Source organism: Peromyscus eremicus, chromosome 6 (genome assembly GCF_949786415.1).
Source record: "Peromyscus eremicus chromosome 6, PerEre_H2_v1, whole genome shotgun sequence".
Lineage (NCBI taxonomy): Eukaryota > Metazoa > Chordata > Mammalia > Rodentia > Cricetidae > Peromyscus > Peromyscus eremicus.
The window spans coordinates 50,091,048-50,110,602 of record NC_081421.1 but is presented as its reverse complement, the minus strand read 5'-3'; the positions used below and the strand labels follow the sequence as shown (position 1 = coordinate 50,110,602).

The window sequence follows — 19,555 nt, the reverse complement described above, 5'->3', positions numbered from 1 at the left end:
AGTTGTGTTGGAGAAAATTGTGAACATAAGTAGCTGTGTATTACTTCAAAGACATTTAAACATGTTTATTGCTTAGAGATGCTTTTTGTTTACATCAAAGTTGAGCAGAAATTACACAGCCCTCCAGTATTTCCTTTTCAATTGCACATACACACCATTCCCCACGATCAACACTCCACACCAAAAGGTTCACTTTTATTTTAGTGTTAAATAATATTCCCCAGTACGAATGAACTTCAGTTTATTCAGTTTTCCAGTTAACTATTTTTGGAAGAATATTCTTGGTTTCCAAGTTTTGGCGATTATGAATATAGCTTTTTTTACTAGAACCCATGTATGAGTTAACTTTCTGTTATTGTAATAAAATACCTTGACTCAAAGGTGGTTGGGCATTCAGGGTTTATTTTAGATTACAATTACAGAAAGTATACAGTCCATTGTGTCAAGGAAGGCATGGCAGCAGGATCCTCAGTGGTCAGGGAAGCAGAATCCTCACATTTCATTTATATACAGGAAGTAGAGATGAAAAACAAAAAGTGAGGCCAGACTATAAAACTTCAAATCCCACCCCTAGTGAGGTACTTCCTCCCACAAAGCTCTGCCTTCTACAAGTTTTATAACCTTCCAAACAATCTGGAGAAAAAGTGTCCAAATGATGAGCCTGTGGATGGCAGTTCCTGTTTAAACCAAAACATTTCTACGAAAGTAACTGAGACGTTTTGCATTTCCACAGGAAAAGAAAATTCCTTTTGTGCTACTATTCATTATCCCTTGATATTGCAATATTGTTTCAACTTCCAGCTCCCTAGTGAAATCATATATTTAATATTTTTGATATATTTATTTACTATCTGTATATGTCTTTGTATGAGTGTGTGTGTGTATGTGTGTGTGTGTGTGTGTGTGTGTGTGTGTGTGTGTTTGATGCTGGGATTTTAAACCAGATCTTTGTATAAACCAGGAGCCCACTCTAATGTATTCTCTCTGTCATTTTTTTTATTTCTTTTTTTCTTTTTTTTAAATTTTTATTTTGCCATACAATTCAGTTCTACATATCAGCCACAGATTCCCTTGTTCTCCCCCCTCCCGCCCCCTCACCTTCCCCCCAGCCCGCCCCCCATTCCAATCTCCTCCAGGGCAAAGCCTTCCCCACAGACTGAGATCAACCTGGTGGACTCAGTCCAGGTAGGTCCAGTCCCCTCCTCCCAGGCCGAGCCAAGGGACCCTGCATAGGCCCCAGGTTTCAAACAGCCGACTCATGCAATGAGCACAGGACCCGGTGCCACTGCCTGGATGCCTCCCAAACAGATCAGGCCAATCAACTGTCTCACCCACTCAGAGGGCCTGATCCAGTTGGTGACCCCTCAGCCATTGATTCATATTTCATGTGTTTCCGTTTGTTTGGCAATTTGTCTCTGTGCTTTATCCGACCTTGGTCTCAACAATTCTCGCTCATATAAACCCTCCTCATTCTCGCTAAGTGGACTCCCAGAGATCCACCTGGGGCCTAGTCATGGATCTCTGCATCCAGATCCCTCAGTAGTTGGATGAGGTTTCTAGCACGACAATTAGGGTGTTTGGCCATCTCATCACCAGAGTAGGTCAGTTCGGACTGTCTCTCGACCAATGTCAGCAGTCTGTTGTGGGGGTATCTTTGTGGATTTCTGTGGGCCTCTCTAGCACTTTGTTTCTTCCTATTCTCATGTGGTCTTCATTTACCATGGTCTCCTATTCCTTGTTCTCCCTCTCTGTTGTTGATCCAGCTGGGATCTCCCACTCACCCAAGCTCTCTTTCCCTCGACCCTCGCCCTTCACTACCCCCACTCATGTCCAGGCTGTTCATGTAGATCTCATTCCATTTCTCTGTCATTTTTAATGAGATATTTGTTCGCATTTTGCCCATTACAGTTGTTTGTTTTGCTATTATAGAATTTTAACAGTTCTTTGTATATTTTAGATAATACTCTTTGTCAGGCATGTTTTCTCAAATGTTTTCTCTCATTGCCTGACTTCTGTTACTGTACTCCCAACAGTATTTATTACAGAGTATGGTGAAAATATTCTCAGCAGTTGTATTTTTCAGTCTTGCAATACATTATTCAAATTATCTGTATACTTTTCAAGGCACAATGCTATCTTTTATTCTAACAAATCAGATACTTTTGTATTTGGATCCTTCTAAGAGACAAGCATAGCATTATTATTGACCTTTCACTATCATTATAGACTTCCTGACTTTCTTTTTTTTTTGTTTTCTTCATCTTTTTCTTTTTTAATATTATTTTTATTTGGGGGGGGTTATAATATTTTCTTTCTTTTTATTAAGAAATTTTTTTCATTCATTTTACACACCAATCAAAGATTTCCCTCTTCTGTCTTCACACCTCCCAGACTCCCCCTCCAGACCCAGCCCCCCCCCCCCACACACAAGAAGGCAAGGCCTCCCATGGGGAGGCATTATCTACTAGAGGCAAGTCCAAGCCCTTCCTCCTGTCTCAAGGCTGCACGAGGTGTCCCATCATAGGTAGAGGGCTCTAAAATGCTGACTTTCTTTTAGAATCAAATATCCAATCAATAAATTTATTTTGCTTCTCATAATATTAATGACTTTATTAATTATAGCAGTTTTAAGGGGAATTTCCAAATACTATATGTAATTGCCAAGTTATATAAATATTTGGTAAGAGCAGGCAACACTTTGGGGCTATGAGCTAGAATATACACTAGAGAAATCTTAGTCAAAGTCCCCAGTATTTTACATAATCTATCAAGCAATAGAGGTGTTTTGGAAAGAAAGCAATAGTTGGACAGTTTCAGCGCTATCCAATATAAATAATGGTTGATATGCCTGCTAGTGAAAGGAACTTGGTAGAAAAAGTCTTCCAGTATTTTGAATCCTCAGAACATTTTGCCCAGTGCTTTGCCACATGGACTTCACATTAGTCACATACACATTTGATGGGAGAAAATAACGAACATTGTTTTCAGAGTTTCACCTCAGTGTCTAATTGGTGGAGGCTGAGCTATACACTGACTGTCTTAAAGCAGAGTGGTGATAATTCTGGTCTTCATCCCAGTGAAAACCAGTGATCTGAATGAGGATACTTGGGACAGACATAGCGAGGTGATGACTAACACTGTCTTGCTCATTTTGTGCCTTAGTACAGCAAATGTCTCTGCCACACTTTCTCTCTACCCTTCACTGCTGCTGTTTTAAATCTAGTTGACTTCCTTCTCTATGTTCTCGCATAATTTGGACCAAACAGGTAAAATATGGAAAAATGTAAATACATTTTGATAAAATAAGACTTATAGGTTAAAAACTTAAGCACTGGACTTTTGATTTGTGAGCAATTTCATCAATTTATTTATAATGTATTAATATCTTGTTAAATATGTGTTTTCAACAACAGGATCTTCAAAGACAGATTTTGGCAATACTGTGGAGTCTGGTATTTATTCTCGTGAGTTCAAAAAAATAGAAGAAACCAGTTCTTTTGAACACAATGTAACAGAAAAAAATATAGATCCAGGAAACAACCAAAATTCTGGTGATTCCTGTACGTCATTTTGGAGCAAGGGTTCCTTGACAACTGTAGATTTAGATACATCGTTCATTGAGGAGAATTCATCTCAAGACACTAGCACATCCTTGGAATGCAGCAATCTGAAAGAGAGGCCAAACTTGGAAGATTCAAAAACTACAAAGTCACCACCGGTAAGTAACTACGACATTTATTATATTGTCAGTGTATAACAATGTTCTTGAGAAAATGATGTTTTAATATAGTACAGACTAAAATGTTATTTTCTACTGAAGTTAAAATGTGCTTTTTTATTCCATTATAACTAAAGCATGACTCATATGGAAATAGAGACTAGGGGCTTACATAAGACTAAATCTTATAAGATGAATGTCATTTTAACAAGCATTTTTTCTGTGACAAATTGTACTAAAGAACCACCACATACATATATCAAGAATAATGGTATTTTTCAAATAAAATTCACTTATGAAGAATAGAGTGTAATGCACTCTATAATATATATGTATAAGTACATATATATGTTATATATGTACAAACACAAACATAGAAGCATCAATCCGTTTCCACATAAGGACTCACTTCAAATGAACTTGCCTTCTTACTGCACTAGTGGAGAAAGCAGTTGCTATGGTGTGGATTTCAACAAAGAAAAAAAGTAAGAATTCATCTTCCCAATTTCCATAGGTCACTATAAAGATGGTTTGGCATATCTATTCATATAGGGGAGGAATCCTGCACTTAGGGAATGCTAGTTCAATGGGGAGAATCTGACCTGACCTATCCTTCAGGAAGCTGAGAGGAAAATGGCTCAGGGTGCTGATGTGAATGGCAGCAATCTGCATTTGTAAATTAAAAAAAAAAAGCCAATTTTTAGAGCAAAAATGTCTGCTGCCTTCTGACAGCATCCACAAGACCACAAAAAGTTCACAGATGGCTGAAATCTTAGACTCCTCTGATTTCTTTCTCTCTTTGCCTCTGTTTCCCAGACTCCTTTTTCTTCTCAGAAAGGATTTCATATATAAAGTTGAAAAACTAATTATTAGAAAATGTATACAGATGGTCTCTTCAAAAATTGTGAAGTTCAATTTTTGTTGTCTTGGAATACTTAGTGAGATCCGCAGTGTATTCCAGTTGCTGTTGACACCCAGATAAAGTATAATTTTGAAGATTTAGGTGTATTAAACACATTTTCAATCTAAATACTTTTAAACTCAAAGAGACATTTACTAGGGTACAAAGCCACTGTGAGTAAAAGAGCATACATAATCTATGATTGAAAATAAGAAATCAAAAATCAATGAATCATGGACATGGCCCAAAAGTAATGAAAATTCAATAATAAGCCAAATTTAATATATTTAGAAAGAAACAGTGATGATCAGAATGAGATGTTACAACAACACTAGAAGCTATTATTAAAGTAAAAAGATTAATAAGATCCAATTCTGGGTAGAGGCTGGAAGAAAAAGTACAAAAATATATGTAGTAAATTGAAGGTGAGTGATGATATAATTTTAAACTGCAATTACATTGATGTATTATCCAAATAATTCAAAACTTTGAAAAGTGGCATAGATTTTCTATAAATATGACTTATGAAAATTTAGTGTGAATGAATTTAATAATCTAAAGAGACAGATGCCATTTGCCTGGGTTTACTTGTTTCTTTCCAAGTTCCTATGTTGGAAACTTAATCCCCAGTGCGAGAAGTATTAAAGTCAAGAGGTAGAATGTACAACAAGTACTGTTCACATTGTGTGTGGATTGTTATGGAAGTAGTTTTGCTATTTGACAGGGCTTCGTACATTAGTAAGTTTGGCCTTCTCTTATTCTTTCCTTCCACATTCCTCCATGGGATGGTAGACCAAGAAAGCTATTAACAGACATGGACCCTAGATCTTAGACTTTCCAATGTTCAAAATCAAAATAAATTCACTTTCTTTACAAATTGCCTTACATGTGATATTCTATTATGGAAACAAAATAATGAATGAAGACGCAATGAAAGCATTTGAACTAATAGTAAATGCATTTGTTTTTCTGTAAAAAGTTTTCCTTCATGATAAAAACATGCAAGATTGCAGGTCAATCTCAATATATCATCAAGTAATTTATATTCTAATCTAACCACTCAATTTCTTGTGCAAACAAAAAGGGATAAAATTCCTTAATTACTTCCTAAGACCAGTGTACCTTTGATGGAGAAATTTGAGAAACCCTATTTTTCAGAGTATAAACTCAGAAATCAGAAAATAATGGTGAACTGATTCCATTAACTTATTTATGAAAAGTCAATCAAATGACTTTGAAGAATACAGATACTCAGTAGGTATAATAAGATAAATCTAAAATATTTTCATTGAATGATTAATAAAGTGCATTTTCCATTACCCTAATAAAAGGCATTTTGAAAAAAATATAATTTGTGGTAACTCTCATAATAAAAATAATATAGTAGTTAAGATGAAATGTAACTATATTTGTTAGCATAAACGTAACTCAAAATACAACATGAAGTTTTTTTCCTGGTCTACAATGTTTTTAACTAAATTACTGATATTAACTTGTGTGACCAAGTTAGATATTACATATATACAATTTTAAACCATTCAAAAATTTTAAATAAAACCTTTAAATATTACTAATTATATTTTTGGATTCCTCTTATTACTACTCTTAAGAATGTGTGCTTTTCTTAAAGTGGTAACACTCATTATCACTAAGCAAAATTGCTTTATGCCTAGGTGCTCAGCATATTTTATAAAATTTTGCTCAACAGATATACAAAGGATCTCAGCGTTTTTAGTGTTAGCCATCTAGTTATTTCAAAGAATCTGCTACCCCAACCACTTTGATTTGGTCACAGTATAGACTAATCATCTCTTATCTATTTTCAAGTCGACAGAAACTATCCACAATCTTCTAGGGCATAGTATAAGCCAATGTCATGAACAATAAAGTACTCATTTGTGGAGCCCTATATTTTTGATCTCATATTTCCAAGGCAAAAGAAATAATCTTTATTCCTAGGAGTTTGTCTGTAAGGTAAACAATACGTAATGCACTTCAGTGTAATCACTATGGAATAAAACAGTGTAATTTGCTTCACAGAAAGTGTCTTCTGCTAGTCATAGTCTCAACCTGAGAGGCCAGGACATTGGGTGAGCACCTTCATTCAGGATCTGACTAGGCTAGTCTCTGGGGTGAGTTGGATTATTAGTACAAAGGACTTGAGTAACAGAAAGTTACCTCCAGGAGTCTGTTCAATAATGAGTGTTTGAGCGTGGACATCAGAAGAGTTGGTGCTTCACAGCTGAAGAATGAATTCTTGCTTTCAGACATTGAGAAGGCTGAATTCACTCTCTCTTCATCCCTAATGCAAATACCCAGACTGATTTTAAGTTCTTTGGCAAAGTGGAAACAATTCCCTTACCAGCAATCATGCAGAAGTCTACTCTGTTCAAGAATACAATTCAAGTTCAAGAAGCGGCGACAAGTTTGGCTGTGATTTTTCCTGATAGCCAAATTGAATGTAAGGTTATTCATTTTGGACTTCAGTCTTCATAAAGAAGAATTTCTTATTGAATTATTCACTAGGTTTGGGGGGCTGTACTGGGATGAAAATGGACTAGTTGGAGGTCCTTGGTTGTTCTGCTTCTGAAACTATCAGAAGTAAACTCTGTGAATTTGAGAAAAAAATCATAAAACGAAATATCACCATTATAAATTTCTGAACTCTAAACTCAGAATTTAAAAACAGTTTTTAGATTGATGGTAGCATAATTCATGTATGAACATCATTAGTGATGACGAATATCTGGGAGAGCCACAAACAATGTCCTAGAGAGTAGACTAGGATTTTTCAATGACATACATTACTGGTTGCCAGACTTATTTTAGGAGATTGAAATGTGATCTGTAAATTATTTTTGGAGCTATAAGAATCACTGTGTGGTAGTTATCCTTTTGGAACAAAGTATTTTTAAGTATTAATTAACATTGAACCAGGAAATGTTAAATACTGTTAATCACTCTCATGCATCTTAAATCTATCTAGAAGTCTTACTTATGAATTGCTTGTTTCCTCTTGGGATTCATATTTTTTTAAAGAAATGGTCTGGCTATGTGTGCTAGCTGGCCTTTGACACAAGCTAGAGTTATCTGAAAGGAGAGAACCTCAATTGAGAAAATATCTCCATAAGACCTCGCTGTAGGGTGTTTCTTAATTAGTGATTGATGGTGGAGGGCCTAACCATTGTGAGTGGGGCTATGCCTAGGCTGGAGGTCCTATAAGAGGGCAGGCTGAGCAAGCTATGGGGAGCAAGCCAGTAAGCAGTACCTTTTGTGGCTTCTGCATCAGATCCTGCTCCAGGTTCCTGCCCTGCTTGAGTTCCTGCCCTGACTTCTTTGATGGTGAACCTTGACTTAGAAGTGTAAGCTGAAAAAAACCCTTTCCTCTCCAAGTTGTTTTTGGTCATGGTATTTTGCTGCAGCAATAGAAAATCTAACTAAGATACTATATAACCCAGACTGTTCTTGAACTCATAGAAATCTTCTTGGTCCATTCTTCTCTAGGTGCTGGGAATACAAGTATAAGCCAGCATGTCTAGCTCATGTTTTGCTTTTGTATTATATTCACAGACATGAACTGTTTTAAAACAAGGTGATAAAAAAATGAGTTACCAGGTGGTAGAGTAAGTCTAGGCATGGAATCCAAAGGACACAAAGTCTAGATTTGCTAGGTTATAGCTACATCATCATCACAATTACTTCTCTTCCTCTTGCCCCAGTTTTGCATGTTTTAGGATGTGTATATTAGTAACTTGGATTTCTTCTATGTTCAGCATCACATCAGATTTATTATCATTGGAATTTTACTTCATCTTCAAAACTATTTTTATAAACAGAGACACTAATTCAGAGTACTATGTAAGAGTTTCCTCATTCCACCACAGTTTATATGAAAGTGTACTAAGGCAGTGGTTCTCAACCTGTATGTTGAGACCCTTGGGATGTCAAATGATCTTTTCATAAGATAGCATATCAGATACTTATTTTATGATTCATAGCAGTAGCAAATTTACAGTTATGAAGTACCAACAAAGATTCATTTTATGGTTGGGAGTCACCAGAGCAAGAGGAACTGTATTAAAGGGTCACAACATTAGGAAGGCCGAAAAACATTGTACTAAGGGAAGAAAATAAAAGAATGAGGACAGAAAAAAATTGTTTTGTTTTGTAAACGTTCAACCTTCTTGGATTAATGACAACTTTCAGCTTATAGTTACCGCTTTACATTTCATGGATCCAATTCAATCTAAACACTGTATTATTTTGTTTCTCTGTTACAGTGTAAAAGTTATCACAGCAGAGCTGGTGTCAAGGTCATATAAGTTGCTCAGTGAATGAATGCATGACTTTGTTTTAATGAGCTAGAAAGTAAATAGTCTGTTAAATGTTGTTCTCTAGCTGTTGCAAGAAATAGCCCTCAGAAAAAAACCTATAAATGAGCGATATCAAGGGCTTGAGAAGTTCTTTGCTCCTGATACAAATGAAAGATTCGACTCCCACCCTTCACCAAACATGGGATGCAGCCATTCATGTTCCAGCATAACATTCACAGGTAAATTACCATCGGGAATCAGATGACTTTTGGACCACCCTAGTCAAATCTTAACTCAATTGTAAAAACTGCCACCATTTTTAAAATACTGGGAAATTCTGTTAAGTGACTAAGACTTTCCCTTTGGCTATCTGAAAGTATTAAAGTTGTGTGAGCTGCCGTATTTGAGAATATTGGGAAGTAAAGAAAAGACAATAATAATATTGAAGGAAGATCATGTTAAGAATTTTAAAGCATTGTTCATTTTAATGCACAAAGTAGTAAATCTCTGAATTACTTCATCAGTTAAGCATTGTATGATGGTACTTTAAATTTTGTCTTGAAAACAAATCATAAAAATATCAAGATCTCCTGAATTTCTAAGACTTATCTGTAATTTCAGTTTCTTTCTAAAATTTTTGTATTGTCTTTTTTTGTTCTAAAACACAAATAACTTAAATTTAATTTTTGACTGTTTAGGGTACAACTCAGTGGTACTATTTACTTTCATAGTAATATATAACATTGGTGCCATTTGTCTCTAGAATTCATGTTATATTGTTAGATCAAAACTCCATTTTCATTAAACATAATTCATTATCCTCTCATTAACCCCTAGCTAATACCATTCTTCTTTCTCCTTGTGTTATTTTTCTTATTCTGATGAACTCATTCATATAAATGGACCAGCATATCTCAGCACAGTGTCTCAAGTTTTATCATGTGCAAGAATGTATGTTTTTTAAAATAAAGTGTAAAAAATAAGACTAGATTATGTGAGTCACTATATGTTTATCTTCTCTTTTATGCATGTGCCGTACTTTTAAAACTCTAGAGGACGTACATAGTTGGAAAATCACTGTTAATATACTGTGTTTATAAAGGAAACCAGTCCTTTCTTTTTAGGGCTGTTAATATGCCTTTGTATGGACATTGTACGTGGGCTACCACTGAATAGCCCACCCAGACATGAGTGACTACCCACAAAAGGTGAATCCCAGGAACTCTACTATGATTTAGGCAGATCAACAGTCTGGAAATACCTTCTTGGCTTCTTGACTTGTCATTGTTCTCTGGAAGTAGTTTACTGTTAAACTACTGTTTATGCTGTGGAATATTAATTTAATGATGCAAAGATGTGCTACATTCTTTTATGTTGTGTTTGTTTAACTCTGTGAAGCTGTGTTACTTTGCCTGTCTAAAATACCTGATTGGTCTAATAAAATGCTGAACAGTTAATAGGTAAGCAGGAGAAAGGATAAGCAGGACTGGCAGGCAAGAGAGTAAATAGGAGGAGAAATCTGGGAAGAGAAGATCTGGGAGAAAAGGTGAAGGGCAGGATGATATCAGGGGCCAGCCACCCAGCTACACAGCTACACAGCAAGTTATGGAGTAAGAAGAAAGGTATATAGAATAGAGAAAGATAAAAGCCCAGAGGCAAAAGGTAGAAGGGATAATTTAAGAAAAGCTGGCTAGAAATAAGCCAAGCTAAGGCCAGGCATTCATAAGAAAGAATAAGCCTCAGTGTATTTATTTGGGAGCTGGGTGGCAGGCCCCCCCTCAAAGAATAAAGAGTATAAACAATTAACTATAGTCTACTGCTTCTATAACCTTGAGGAGGAGCCCTTAGGAATCTTGTAAATTTCAGCTTTCTCAGACATGGGAAGTTTTTTGTTTTGTTTTGTTTGTTGTTTGTTAAGTTCCTAATTGTTTTGCACTTCCCCAATCCTTCATGGAAGGAATACTTTAATTAAGAAGAAATTACTGGGCCAGGCAGTGGTGGCACACGTCTTTAATCCCAGCACTGGGGGGGTGGGGGGGGCGGGGCGGGGCAGAGCCAGGCAGATCTCTGTGAGTTCAAGGCCAGCCAGGTCTACAGAGCAAGATCCAGGACAGGTACCAAAACTACACAGAGAAACCCTGTATCAAAAAACCAAAAAAAACAAAAAGAAGAAATTACTGTAGCACTAGGTATCGTAGAATGAGTTAACTAGTGTTTCCCAAGTTTTGGGAAAAGGTTTGAGAGATATTGGTATTGTTTATATATTTTTAACTTTCTCTTTTCATTTATCTATCTATCTATCTATCTATCTATCTATCTATCTATCTATCTATTTATTTATTTGTGTGTGTGTGTATTTATGTGTGTACAAAGATGCATGTATTATAGCTGTGTACAGGTATCTGTGTGCATGTGAAAATCTAGGTCAATAATAAGTGTTTTCTTTATTATCCATGTTTTTGTTTTTGACCAAGTATCTCATTGATTTTGGAGCTTGCTGATTCACTAGAATAGATGGCTTCTGACCTCAGGGACCCTGTCTCTACCTCTGAGAGATGGTTTAAGGGGCCTGTGATACAAGTGGGATTTTACAAAAGTGCTAGGGATACACACTCAGGTCCTCATCCTTTAATGACAAATACTTTGTTGATTATCCAATCTACATAGGCTAATAATTTTCATTAAATGATGTACAAAATTCATCAGGGCCAGGACTTTTCATTGTAGGGAGAATTTTTTTTCCTGGCTCAGTATTTTTACATTATATTAGATTTTCTATTTCTTAAGTTTTGTTTTGTTTATAATACTGTCTGGACATCATCTATGTTATTTACTCTTCAAATGTTTAAATATATTTATTTGGGGGTTGGCATGTCATTCCGAAGCACATGCAAAGCCCTAGGATCTACCCCAGCACAACACACACACACACACACACACACACACAAACACACACACACACACACACACACACAAACACACACACACACACACAATGTCTTTGTTCATAAATTATTATAACTTAATGCATATTGTCACATAGTTTAAAAGTAATTTTTTATTTCTGTAAACATTTATGTATACTTTTGACATTTATAGTACTTTTTCTTTATGACATTGGAGCTTAATGGGCTTTATTTTATAATTGAGACTGAATTTCATAATATTTGCTATAAATATTTCTTAATTCATATTAATATTATTTGGGAACATAGTAGAAATAAAAATATGAACAATGGATTTACATGATTTTTACATATATTAAGATAAAAATTAAATTTAATCTTTAACAATATCATATATGTATTCTAATTACTCTATCATACTCTATTTTATCATTTTTCTACCCTATTGATCTTCCTTGTCTTATAATGATGAAACATCATGGCTAAAAGCTGTAGTTGGGGTTATCTCCTGGTCCTGCCTGCCCATGGTCAGGATAAATCTCTCTCACCCGCCAGTCCCGCAGCTGCTTGGACCCAAGCAAACACACAGAGACTTATATTACTTATAAAGTATATGGCCGTGGCATGATTCTTGTTATCTAGTTCTTATATCTTAAATTAACCCATTTCTATAAATCTATACCTTGCCTCATGGCTCGTGGCTTACCGGTATCTTACATCATGTTTCTCATGGTAGTGACTGGCAGGGTCTCTCTCTCTGCCTCAGCCTTCAACTTTCCAGAATTCTTCTCTCTCCTTGTCCCACCTATACTTCCTGCCTGGCTTCTGGTCAATCAGCACTTTATTTATCAATCAATCATCCACAGCAAAAAGCAACTTAGGAAGGAAAATGTTTATTTCATTTCCCACTTCCATATCATACTTCATCACTGAGGGAAATCAAAACAGTAACTTGAGGCAGGAACTAAAGCAGAAGCCATGAAGGAATGTTGCTTATTGGCTTGTTCCTCTTGGCTCACTTGGCCTGCTTTCTTACATAACTCAGGACCAGCAGCAGAGGTTTGGCACCACCCAACAGTGAGTTGGGCCTGTCCACATCAATCATTCAAAAAAAAAAAAATGTTTGACTGATCTTATGGAGGTATTTTCTCAATTAAGAATACTTTTTCCTAAATGACTGTAGATTGTGTCAAGTTGACATAAAACTGACAAGGACACCGTTCTTCTCTACAAGTTTCATTTTCAAGTTCATCTATTTTCATTTTATTTTATGATCCACTGATTTTAACAGAACTATCTCTGTGACTGTTGGTTGAGCCAATCCATTGACGCTTTGTGGGATCACACAACTGAAAGATGACTCACACTATCCCCACATCTATCAGTAGATTGCCAGGAAGGGATAGGAGTGCCTGAGCACCTCCTTCATCTATGCTTCACTGTGGACCTGTGAGGTCTGGTGGAGTCCTAGTGCAGGCAACTTGGTGTGGGAAGCTAGGCAACTGCAACCTGGTGCCTCTCCTGTCAGTTCATGATTGCAATGGCTGCATCATAGGAAGAAGCACATTTTACAGCCCCCTTCCCGTCTTCTGGCTTTAACGTTCTATCCATGTCCTCTTCCACTATGTTCCCTGAACATTGAAGGTTGTAGAACTTACCTTATTTTATACTTTATATTATCATTTTTCTGTTTCAGAAGACAAAGTGTGGATCCCAGACAGCAGCTTAAGTGGGCATGCTGGTAGTGCAGTTGCCTTGTATGATCAGCAGAGTGCTGAAAATCCACTTCCAAATATGCAAGTGCAGAAGACAGGTACAGGCAGCAGTATTGTGTTGCTGGCTTCCTTTGTTTAGTTGTTTGATTCTTACAAAATTATTAGTCATCTGAAATTTTTTGTAAATATACGCTGCTCCAAAATCTAAAGGCAGAAAATCAAGCCATCAAATGAGCTCATTATTTCTCTCAAAGATAAATTATATTGTGAACTATTTTCCATAGCGACATATTAGTGAATTATATTAAAAATATAGCTCAGAATATATGTTTTGAGCAGTCCTCAAAGAATATGCATACAAGTTCTTTACATTATTCCTGTTTTTATGCTATATTTCATGTGCTTTACTTGAGTCATTCTTTTTTTTTTTTTTTTTTTTTTTTTTTTTTTTTTTTTTTTTTTGGTTTTTCGAGACAGGGTTTCTCTGTGTAGCTTTGCGCCTTTCCTGGAACTCACTTGGTAGCCCAGGCTGGCCTCGATGCTTTACTTGATTTATTCTTTTAACTGAAAATGCATTCTTTTCTCATACAGTGCATTCTGACCACAGTCTCTCTTCCCTGTACTCCTACAAGATCCCACCTACCCCAGCTCACCCTTCACTTCCCTCTGTTTCCCTTCAGAAAAGGACAGTCCTCCAATCAAACAGACAAAGCAAAATACAAATAAGACAAGGCAAAAGTCCTCATACCAAAGCTGGCTGGACAAAGCAACCCAACAGAAAGAAAGGAGTCCTAAGAGCAGGCAAAGGAGTCAAAGACTCATCTGCTCCCACAGTTAGGAGTCCCACAAAACATCAAGCTAATGACCATAACATATAAGCAGAGGACTTGGTGCAGACCTTTGCAGGCCACGTGCTTGCCACTTCAGTCTTTGTGAGCTCTTATGTGCCCTGCTTGGTTGATTCAGTGGAGCACGTTCTCCTGGTGTCCTCCATCCCCTCTGACTCCTGCAGTCTTTCTGCCTCCTCTTCCACAGGATTCTCTAATCTCTGAGGGGAGGGACCTTGTGGAGACCTACGGACCTTATTATGATTATCTGTATCCATTTGTGAAATCATTGAACTATATTGAGGTTGCATCTTATAACCAGAATCAATGTCATTTGCACTTAAATCTAATGTTCTATATTTTTACACTGGGCTCTTTTATTTTTAAAAGTTATGATTGCATTTATTTATTTAGTGTGTTATGGGTACACAGTTATACATATGTTGGCTGTCTATTATAGCTATTTTCCACCAGTATGTATAGCATATTACTCTTATTCCATCATACATAGAATATGATGCTTCATTATATCTGTATTTTTCTGCATTTCTTATGATGTTGCACTATATAGCTAAAAGAAAAAGTTAAGTCAGTTCAACACAGTTGTGCATAGTATATTAACACGACGTGAGGGTCTGGGGATGAAAGGATGCATGAGCATTTTCCCTGGTCTCAGGAAGACTGCACTTTAGGAGAAATGCTTGACAAGCAGGGCAATTTGCTCTGCTTTAAAAAACTCTCTTCAAGCCAAAAGTTTAACTACATATGATTTTCTCATACACATAAGATTTTTATATTATTTTTTGGCCTAAACTCTTCAGCTAGCTTAGATCTTTTCTATATGAATTTATGTTGATTTGATGTCAGATATAAAACTTTTAGTATCAAGCTATCAATTTGTGATACAATTTTTGGAGCTCTATAATTAGATACCTATTGTCACATCAAATTCAAAAGCAGCCTCAAGTATTCTCTTTCCTGCCTCCTGGGCAAGGAGAAGGAACTGTGTTTTAAGTCACTGTGCATTGTTGAAAATAAATTTAAGCACATGCTGTGAGAAATCTGTTACAAAGACAAATCTTCCTAAGCAAATAGCCAAATGCTTTTAAGTATCTATGTGGGGCAGATCCATCAGTGAGCAGTTTACTATAAAAAGCCTTTGATGGAGCACCTGTCCCGGGCCAGCCATTGCCAAATGGAGCTAAAAATGAAATGTGACCCAGGAGCTTAGAGTCCATCCAGAGGTTCTCAGATGTCAGTGTCAACATCAAATAGAAAACATGTTATAATGCAAATTTGATGATCGCATTATTAAAGGTACTGAATGATACAGAATCAAATAAGACACCTGATGATCTGCATTTGTCAATCATTCTCTGTTGTGTTATTGTAGATTCTTCAAAAGTCTTATTTTGAGAAAACTGCTAGATAAAAGAACACACAAACTAAATTATAGTATATCAGCTATAATAGAGGTGTGTGTGTGTGTGTGTGTGCAGGTACATGCTATTTTTTGGAAGTAGTAATGATAAAATAGATATGTCAGATATTAGAGATTATATGACATTTTAGTTGAGTCTTTAAATGGTAATAACAATGACCAGATAGGGAATTGGGAAATTGGTTCTGGACAGAGGTAGTGGCCTGAAATAAAATTAAATGCTCTTGGCAGTGAAGCAAGCTACAGAGATTTTATACTCTGAAGTAATGCCAGTGTATGTAGGAATGTTAATTCCTGAATGGTCTTTAAAATCTGTGACTGTAAAATGTATAGAATACATATATGTTTAGAGGCAAGTCTCTTCCTCATTCAACCTTCCTCAAATCTTCCTCTCTCTGTATGCAACACTGTAGGACATCATCAGCAGGACATCTAGAAGTCAAGTTTACTTGTACTAGCTACAACCTAGTCATTTGCAAATGCTGCTTCTCCTCCACAAATGCAGCCCAAATTTAACCACTTAAACTTCATTTCTCCTGTTGAGTGCTCAGTAGGTGTCTGTCTTGGTTAGAGTTTCTGTTGCTTCCACCAAACACCATGACCGAAAAGCAAGTTGGAGAGGAAAGGGACTATTTGGCTTACACTTCCTTATTGCTGTTTATCGCTGAAGCAAGTCAGGACAAGAACACAAACAGGGCAGGATCCTGGAGGCAGGAGCTGATGCAGAGGCCATGGAGGAGTGCTGCTTACTGGCTTGCTTCCCCAGACTTGCTCTAACTGCTTTCCTGTAGAACTCCAAACCATCAACCCAAAGATGGCACCACCCACAACGGACTGGGCCCTTCCACATCACTAATTGAGTAAATCACCTACAGCTGGATCTCACTGAGGAATTTCCTCAACTAAGGCTCCTTCCTCTTTGATGACTCTAGCTTATGTCAAGTTGACACACAAACCAGCCAGTACAGTGTCTAATTTTGGCTTGTGCTCCAATTTCTCTTTTACTCTTTGCAAAACTCTCCTGATATAAATAATATTCTAACAAGTTCTGCTGTTTATAATCAGTGAGTAGATTATTTATATTTTCAGTCAGAAAATTATTCATATATTTTATAACTTATAGGGCTTATATTTTAACAATAGCAAAGATCTTGACATTTAGTTGCTAAAAGCATACTATAGCTACTCGGGGAAAGTAACAGACGTGCAAAAACTCTTCCTTCTGATGAATAACTGTTACCTGGAGAGCTTCCCCATCTGTCCTCACTGCATCTCCTCCCAACCTGTTCTCTCACTGGCTCCTCTCTGTTCTGAGGCAGATCACACGATTAGTTTTAGCCTAGGGATGTGCTTCTCACTTTCATATTGGTTGCTTTGCAAACTCCCACTCCATCCTTAGATCTTCTTTGGGTTGCTTTCAATCTCAGATCAGATGCTACCTCCTCAGTGAGGTCTTTGAGGCCACCCTACATAATGCTGGTCCCCAAGTCCTTCACCCACTTTCTCTCTTCTCCTAAAAGCCATTGTATAACACATCTTGTATTTCTCACGTATCCTACCTTGGGCAGAAAGCAAGTAGTAGCCTGTTTACTCTTTGGTGCATCCTCGGTTATGGAGGTTATGGAAATTGGTTCTGGTACTTTGGTGAAAATTGACATCAGAGAAAATATCTGATTTGTTTTAGAATGTCTTGATTTTGATAGAGGATTTGGCAGATTTAGGAGTTAATAAATTATTTTTATCAATGGATTGAATTAGGTATTAATTCACGGGTTCTCAGAGTTGGATGGAATTTAAGACATTACACTGTCTAATTCTATATTTTGAAGGTGAGATGTGGGTTATCATGTGTCAGATCATAAGCTGATTTCTGATTCAGTGAGGTTAGATAATATGTTTCTTAGCAACCTAGGTAAGCATTTCCCCACAAAACTATGCCATTCAATTAAAGCTCTTTGTATGTTCCTAGAAATCTTAGAAAACACATTCCTATTTTTAATTAGTAATTCCTAGAAGTATGCAGTGTAACAAGTATTACAATTTTGAAAACTTAGATCTTGATTAAAGTATTGGGTCCTTTGACAAAAATATTGTTACTAAGATGCTATCTAAGATGTCTGGAGAATGGTTCAGTTGATAAATTGCTTTCTATACTTGCAAGGAGACATGAGTTTAATCCTAGAGCTCATATGAAAGTCAGGGACAATGGAACATGTCCATAATCCAGATACTAGAGAAGTAGAGACAAGGCGATCCCTGGAGCTTGCTTGGGTAGGCAGTCTAAGCTGAATCACTGTGAGAAATACTGTCTTAAAAATATGAGTGATTGCAGAGGAATTCTATATTAACCCTTAGCCCCTGTACACTTGCACAGAAATAAAAATGCTACCCATAAACACATGCTATAATTGTTTCGTTAAATTCTATGCTATATATAGAACAGCAATAATAATTACATTAAACATTACTTGGTGATTGATTGTGTCCTAACCTCATTAATAGTTTTTGTGTTCATTAATACCATTGTGTTTTGTCTTTTCAATATTTAGCCTAGTTTCAATAATAAGCATAGGTTATATATTTTTAAGTTATCACCAAAGAGAATTTGTTATATCTAGAATCTGACTGGAATCAATCAATATTAATAATTTCTGATACTACATTGCCAATTGATGGCACCAGCTGCTCCAACTCTCTCTCTCTCTCTCTCTCTCTCTCTCTCTCTCTCTCTCTCTCTCTCTCCCCCCCCCCCATGTGTGTGTGTGTGTGTGTGTGTGTGTGTGTGTGTGTGTGTGTGTGTGTATGTTAGTTATTTTTAGTAAGGGACAATAGCTTCAATTGGCATTTTTATCAGAGGCATCTTTCACATTATGTTGCATCTGAACCTTAGCAATGATATTAATATGCCCATGAAATAAATTCTAAAGTGAATTATATGTGTACCTGGAGAAATAACAAATAAACAAAACCCCTATGTTTTGGTGACTTCAAACTCTAGTAGAGCGTATTCCAGCAGGGCAGGTGGTCTGTCCTCTTGCTCTGTGCTAAGCATATCTGATCTATCCCCTGGGTACATTTTCTTTCAATTGGGATCAATTAACTTCCAATTCAGTGGTAGCCAGATGCTGCTGAAAGCACCAGCAAGTGCCATCCTCTCCTGAGTCTTCTGAAGGTCATCCATGCTATTTGACAGTTTTCTCGCTTCCCTCTTTGTTGTTGTTGCTGTTGTCAGAAATCCAGGCTGTACTAATAACTCCTTCCTTTTGTTATAGTTCAATAAGCAGTATACATTCTTTTACATTTTGCATTTGATGAGGCATCATGACACAGAAAAGAGAACATTATTTCCCAGGGATCCAGGACATTCAATTTCTGTAAAGAATTACTGCTGTAGCTGTCCGTCTGTCGCAGCACAGCACAATGCTGGCATGGGGGTGGGGGCAGCTTGCTCCTTCTCGGCTGTGAATGTCATATCGAAAAATTCCACGTTCCATAAAGTAGAGACCACTTTTCAATTCTGGTCATCAAAATAATTCTTGAAGGCATTTAAACACGAATCAATATATAGGCATATGCCTGTTGATTACCTTTCTTTAGAACTTCTTTTTTTTTTTTTTTTGCACACAGTCACAAAAGGGTCAGAGACTTAATTTATTCATAATTTCATTTAGCAAAATCATTTTAAAATTGGTTTCTGCAATGTTCATTAACATCAGCACCCTCTGTGTGTTACC

The 19,555-nt window shown here is 36.6% G+C and overlaps 1 protein-coding gene across 7 annotated transcripts in view; it reads left to right on the top strand.

Annotated features, from left to right (window-relative positions):
• Positions 1–19,555, top strand: part of Zbbx (zinc finger B-box domain containing) — a 96,659-nt gene that overhangs the window by 66,697 nt on the left and 10,407 nt on the right. For 5 of the 7 annotated variants that reach the window (XM_059265486.1, XM_059265487.1, XM_059265485.1 and 2 more), the window contains 3 exons: positions 3,414–3,718; positions 9,018–9,171; positions 13,535–13,651. In XM_059265486.1, coding sequence (XP_059121469.1) covers positions 3,414–3,718; positions 9,018–9,171; positions 13,535–13,651 — 576 coding nt within the window. The remainder of the gene's footprint in view (positions 1–3,413; positions 3,719–9,017; positions 9,172–13,534; positions 13,652–19,555) is intronic. The other 2 variants (XM_059265489.1, XM_059265488.1) reach the window with 1 other exon arrangement.